The sequence below is a fragment of the Carlito syrichta genome, unplaced genomic scaffold, assembly GCF_000164805.1.
Source record: "Carlito syrichta isolate Samal-C Ts95f unplaced genomic scaffold, Tarsius_syrichta-2.0.1 Scaffold153587, whole genome shotgun sequence".
In the NCBI taxonomy this organism is placed as follows: domain Eukaryota; kingdom Metazoa; phylum Chordata; class Mammalia; order Primates; family Tarsiidae; genus Carlito; species Carlito syrichta.
Genome location: NW_007097683.1, coordinates 1 through 6,520, shown reverse-complemented (window position 1 = coordinate 6,520; position 6,520 = coordinate 1). Strand labels below are relative to the sequence as shown.

At 51.5% G+C, this 6,520-nt stretch overlaps 1 protein-coding gene across 1 annotated transcript in view; it reads right to left on the bottom strand.

Moving 5' to 3' along the window:
- MRNIP (MRN complex interacting protein) overlaps positions 1-2,805 on the bottom strand; it is a gene marked incomplete at its 5' end in the record, with an annotated part of 13,451 nt that extends 10,646 nt beyond the window's left edge. Inside the window, one exon of the mRNA XM_021708925.1 lies at positions 2,746-2,805. Coding sequence (XP_021564600.1) covers positions 2,746-2,805 — 60 coding nt within the window. The remainder of the gene's footprint in view (positions 1-2,745) is intronic.
- Between the last annotated feature and the right edge of the window lie 3,715 nt (positions 2,806-6,520).

The following is a 6,520-nucleotide window of genomic DNA, read 5'->3' as shown; positions in this document are numbered from 1 at the left end:
CTTTTTTTTTTTGAGTCGGAGCCTCACTCTGTTGCCCAGGCTGGAGTGCAGTGGCATGCTCACGGCCACCACAACCTTGACCTACTGGGCTCCAAAGATCCATCTGCCTTAGCCTTCCAAGTAGCTGGAACCATAGGCGCATGCCAATTTTTAAATTTATTGTAAAGAAGTCTTACCACATTGCCCAGGCTGGTCTGAAACCCGCGGGCTCAGACAATCCTCTCACCTTGGCCCCCCAAAGTGCTGGGATTTCAGGCTTGAGTCATCACACCCAGACCACTCTCCAATCTTGTAGAGGTGCATCCACTCTCTCTCCAATCTACTTTCCAAATAAACTTTCTTTTCTAATCTAAAAAAAAAAAGAGAACCTTGATAGAAGATAGAAAGATAACTTTCTTTCTTTATGAGTTGGAATCTCACTCCGTCACCCAGGCTGGAGGGCAGTGGCATGCTCCCAGCCACTGCAGCCTTGACCTGCTGGACTCAGTTGATCCTTCCGTCTCAGCCTTTCAAGTAACTGGAACTACAGGCACGCACCACCATGGCTGGCTAATTTTTTGATTTATTGTAGAGGTGGGGTCTCATCAAGTTTCCCAGGCTGACCTTGAACCTGTGGGCTCAGGTAATCCTCTCATCTCAGCCTTCCAAAGTTCTGGGATTATAGGCGTGAGTCACAGTGTCTGGCCAAAAGATAACCTTTAAAAACAGGTTGGGTTTGAGGCCAGCCTGGGCAACATGGTGAGACCTCATCTCTACAATAAATCAAAAATTAGCCAGGCATGGTAGCGCGCACCTGTAGTTCCAGCTACTTGGAAGGCTGAGGTGGCAGGATCGCCTGAGACCAGCAGGTCAATGCTGGGGTGGCCGTGAACGTGCGTGCCACCGTATTCCAACCTAGGCAATGAGACTCCAACTCAAGAAAACAAAAACAGGCTGGGTGCAGCGGGTCATATCTGTAATCCCAGCACTTTGGAAGTCAGAGGTAAGAGGATTCCCTGAGTCCAGGGGTTCAAGACCAGCCTGGGCAACTTGGCAAGATCTTGTCTCTACAATAAAAATAAAAAAATCAGTCGGGCGTGGTGGCGCACACCTGTAGTTCCAGCTATTTTGAAGTCTGAGGTAGACGGGTTGCTTCAGGCCAGGAAGTCAAGGCTGCAGTAGCCATGAGTTTGCCACTGCACTCCAGACTGGACAACAGAATAACACTCACTGACTCAAAAAGAAAAGAAAAATAATTTCTAAGACAGCAATTCAACTTAGCCTCTAGGAAGTTTTCCTAAGGAGGCAGTAAAAATTTGGCCAATTAAACAGGCATTTGTAAATAGCTTCATTGCCACCTGGAATCTTGGCATTTTGGGAGGCTGAGGCAGGCAATAGCTTGGGCCTAGGAGTTTAAGACTGGGCCGGGCAGCATAGTGAGGCTTTATCTCTACAAAAATAAGAAATAAGCCGGGCTTGGTGGCTCAGCCTGTAATCCTGTGCCTTTGGGAGGCTGAAGTGAGTGGACTGCCTGAGCCCACGGGTTCGAGACCCGCCTGGGCAACTTGGTGAGACCGCGTCTCTACAATAAATCAAAATGAGCCGGGCGTGGTAGCGCGTGCCTGTAGTTCCAGCTACTTGGAAGGCTGAGGCGGGAGGATCACCAGAGCCCAGCAGGTCGAGGCTGCGGTGGCCGGGAGCGGCCACTGCACTCCAGTCTGGGCGACAGAGTGAGTCTCCAACTCAAAAAAAACAAAAACAAAACAAAAATAAGAAATAAGCTGGGCATGGAGGCACGTGCCTGAAGTCCCAGCTACACGGGAGGCTGCGGCAGAAGGATTGCTTGGGTCCAGGAGGTCAAAGCTGTGGTGAGCCATGACTGTGCCACTGCACTCCAGGCGGGGCAGTGAGACCCTGACTCACTGCAGGGCTTAACAGTGCAGATGACAATCAAACTGGATGCCCCCGGCAGGGCGTAGCTCCCTCCTCGTTCAAGAGATGCTCATGAGCATTTACTGCACTTTGGCACGTGCTGGGTGCTGAGTACAGGTCAGTCAACACAACAGGAAGCACCTCTGCGCCCGCGGTATTTACATCCGATATGGACCACACTCCCGTAAGCAGGAGAATGCAAAGAGGGCAGGGCCCCAGGAAGGGTGAACTCAGACTGTTTCTAGTCAGAGAGAAAGCCCCTGTGCTGTAGGAGACACGGTGAGACGAGGGGCCAAGACAACAGGGTCCACATAGCAGAGGACAGCTGTGGTGTGAAGAGGGTGGTCAGGGTGACACAGGTGGCCTGGCACAGATGTGCATGACATTCGTGAGCAAGGGACTGGACACGGGCACACAGGACCACCCCCTGCCCGGTTCCCCCTCCTAGGCCCCTCCCACCTGCACCCCAGCTGGGCCGATTCCCCTGCTGTCTTCTCACAGTCCGGCCTTTCCTTCCGCTGAGCTTGACCCAGTTTGGAATCGTGTGTGTCACGTGTACTTGTGTTCATTCTCCCTCCGCAAGAACCATTTGAGAAGGTAAGAGTGGCAACAGTCTTGTGTCCCGCTGTCCCCAGGCCCGGTACACAGAAGGTGCTTGCCGAAAGACAGAACACTTCCATGCTGCTCATCCGCTTCACTTCCCGAAGGAATGGGCCCGGCACAGGGGCTATGTGTCAGGTAAACGCTGTGGGAAGGCGATCCCAGCGGTGGCATGTTGGGCCCAGAGAAACCCTCTGCGGGGCTGGGCCCACAGCTCTGTCTCCCAGGACTCACCCGCAGGAAGGACTGTTTCTCTCCACAAGCTTTGCATGTCCATTTGGTGCTCTTTTTCGCCTATAAGGAAATTTCAAAAACAATTCAGATAATCTTTTTTTTTGAGTTGGAGTCTCACTGTGACGCAGGCTAGAGTACAGTGGCATGCTCATGGCCACCGCAGCCTCAACCTGCTGGGCTCAGGCGATCCTTCCACCTCAGTCTTCCAAGTAGCCGGAACGACAGGCACGTACCACCATGCCCAGCTAATTTTGTTTTTTTGAGTTGAAGTCTCACTCTGTTGCCCAGACTGGAGTGCAGTGGCACGTTCCTGGTCACCGCAGCCTCAACCTGCTGGATTCCGGCGATCCTTCCGCTCAGCCTTCCAAGTAGCTGGAAATACAGGCGTGCGCTACCACGGCCGGCTAATTTTTTGATTTATTGTAGACATGAGGTCTCGCCAAGTTGTCCAGGTGGGTCTCAAACCCACAGCCTCAGACAATCCACTTACCTTGGCCTCCCAAAGCACGGGATTACAGTCTGAGCCACCGAGCCCGGTCAATTTTTTTTGTGTTTTGAGTTGGAGTCTTACTCTGTTGCCCAGGCTGGAGTGCAGTGGCGCATCATGGCGACCCTAGTGTTGACCTGCTGGGCTCCAGCAACCCTTCTGCCTCAGCCTTCCAAGCAGCCAGAACTATAGGTGCACGCTAACAGGCCTGGCTAATTTATTTATTGCAGAGAAGAGGTCTCCCCAAGTTGCCTGGGCTGGTCTTGAACCCGTGGGCTTAGGCAAACCACTCACCTCAAACTCCCAAACTGATGGGATTACAGGTTGAGCCACAGAGCTCAGGCTAATTTTTTGATTTATTCTAGAGGTGAGATCTTGCCAAGTTGCCTGGGCTGGTCTTGAACCCGCCAGCTCAGACAATCCCCTCACCTCAGCCTCCCAAATTGCTGGAATTATAGGTGTGAGCCACCGCACCCAGCCTCAGATAATCATTTAAAACAAAGGGGACCAGCCAGGCAAGGTGGCTCAAGTCTACAATCCCAGCACTTTGGGAGGCTGAGGCGAGAGGATTGCCTGAGGCCCCGGGGTTCAACACCAGCCTGGGCAACATGGCGAGACTCGTCTCTATAACAGAGCAAAATATTAGCCGGGCGTGATAGCACGCACCTGTAGTTCCAGCTACTTGCAAGGCTGAGGTGGAGGGATCACCTGAGCCCAGCAGGTTGAGGCTGTGGTGGTCGGGAGCGTGCCACTGCACTCCAGCCTGGGCCGAGTGAGACTCCAACTCAAAAAAAATAATAAGATAAAATAAAACAAAGGGGACTGAGATCAGAAGTCATTTCAGATCAGTGGAAAAGGAAGGGTTCAGAAACAAAACAACACACATGAAAATTTAGAAACTACACAGGTGGCATTTAAGAGGAAAGAACAGGCAACTTAAGTGGTGCTGGGAAAACTGGCCATCTGTATAAAACATATCACGTTGGGCAGCCCTGTGACTGGAGAGGTTGAGGAGGGAGCTTAAGCCCAGGAGGTCAAGGTCAGCCTGGACAACACAGCAAAACCCCACCTCAAAATAAATAAATAGATACATTAGCTCAAGTTGGACCTGTACCACAAGCGGGTCTCAGAAAAAAAAATCTGCAAACACCTAACTTTGATCCTTGATAAGCTTCTCTCTTAACATGGTAAGACACCCTCAGTCCAGACTGACAGCCAAGGTCACTGCCAGCATTCCCAAAGGCGAAGGCGAGCCAGGGATTACCACTACTCCCCACCATTGTTTTCTGGATGTACTAGCTAGCAGAATTAGAAGAAAGTAGTGACAGGCACGAAAATGAGAAAGGAAAAAAACCCCTACCATTATCTATAAATCTACCACCTTATCTGACTGGAATCCCAAGAGAACCATGCGAAAACCTACTAAAAGCAGCTGGGTGTGGTGGCTCATGCCTGTAACGAAAACCTACTAAAAGCAGCTGGGTGTGGTGGCTCATGCCTGTAACGGGGTTCAAGACCAGCCTGGGCAACTTGGCAAGACCTTGTCTCTGCAATTAATCAAAAAATTAGCCGGGTGTGGTGGTGCATGCCTATGGTTCCAGCTACTTGGAAGGCTGAGGCAGAAGGATCACCTGAGCCCAGCAGGTCGAGGCTGCAGTGGCTGTAAGTGCCTCTGCACGCCACCCTGGGCAACAGAGTGAAACTTTGACTTAAAAAAAAAAAAGAAAAAAAAAAAGAAAAAGAAAATCTACTAAAAGCAGTAAGGCAATATAACACACTGGCTAGGTACAAAATTAGCATTTCTTCAAAAAGTGATACAGCTTTTATATAAGCAAACATCTAGTTAGAAAAGATGGTAAGAGTCTATTTATTTATTTAACTTTTTTCTTTTTTTTTTTGAGTTGGAGTCTCACTGTCGCCCAGACTGGAGTGCAGTGGCCGCTCCCGGCCACCGCAGCCTCGACCTGCTGGGCTCCGGTGATCCTTCCGCTTCAGCCTTCCAAGTAGCTGGAACTACAGGTATGCGCTACCACGCCCGGCTGATTTTTTGATTTATTGTACAGACGAGGTCTCACCTGCCCAGGTGGGTCTCGAACCCGCGGGCTCAGACAATCCACTCACCTCAGCCTCCCAAAGGCGTGGGATTACAGGCTGAGCCACCTAGCCCGGCTGGCAATGCATTTTTTAAAGGTCTAGGAGGCCCAGGCAAGGTAGGTGAGGTGGCTGGAGAGAGAGGATTGCTTGAGCCCAGGAGTTCAAGACCAGCCAAGGTCTCTACAAAAAAAACAAAAAATGTAGCCAGGCGTGGTAGTGCACACCTGTAGACCTAACTACATGGGAGGCTGCGGCAGAAAGACCACCTGTGGTGAGTTGTGATCTTGCTATTTCACTTCAGCCTTGGCAGAGATCCTGGCTCAAAAAAGTAAGATAGTTCTGGGCCAGGCTCAGTGGCTCAGCCTGTAATCCTAGCACTTTGAGAGGGCGAGGTGAGTGGATTTGCCCAAGACCACAGGTTGGAGACCAGCCGGGGCAACTTGGTGAGACCTCATCTCTACAATAAATCAAAATCTAGTCGGGTGTGGTAGTGCGCCTGTAGTTCTGGCGACTTGGAAGGCTGAGGCAGAAGCATCACCGGAGCCCAGCGGGTTGAGGCTGCGGTGACCGCGAGCATGACACTGCACTCCAGTCTGGGCTACAGAGTGAGACTCCAACTCAAAACAAACAAACAAAACATATATATATAGCTTTGCATAGAGAATGAGGTTTAAAAAAATAACAAAAAGGAAAAGGCCTAGAAGGATACACAGGAAGTAGTAACGGATCAATTCTGGGAGCGTGATGGAACAGGCTCTCTGCAAAGGTACAGGCCTGGCTCTGCCACTTAGTACGTGGGAGAAACCCCTTGATTTCAGTCATTTTCTTCTTTAGAAAAAGCTCCCATAGCAGGAGGGGACCTGAAAGAAGGCTGCCCCAGGATGCTTCTCCAAGATTCGCGAATGCTGCCTCGTCACAGGTTGGAGAAACCAAATGACATGTGAAAACTGCCCGGCACACAGCAGAGTTGCAATCCAAAGCCCCCTTGCTCCCACTTTTCACGGGCCCGAAAGCGGCCACGAGGTGTTCAGGACGCGTCCACGACTCCCAGGGCCAAGGACCTCCACGCATCCTCAACCCTGGCAGAAGGCCCCCCAGAAGAGCCCCTCGGGCGGGCTTGAGGGCGCAGGTCTGGAGGAAGCCGGCGCTGCCCCTCCGCGGGCGAGGCGAGCGGACAAGCCCAGGCGCGGCCGG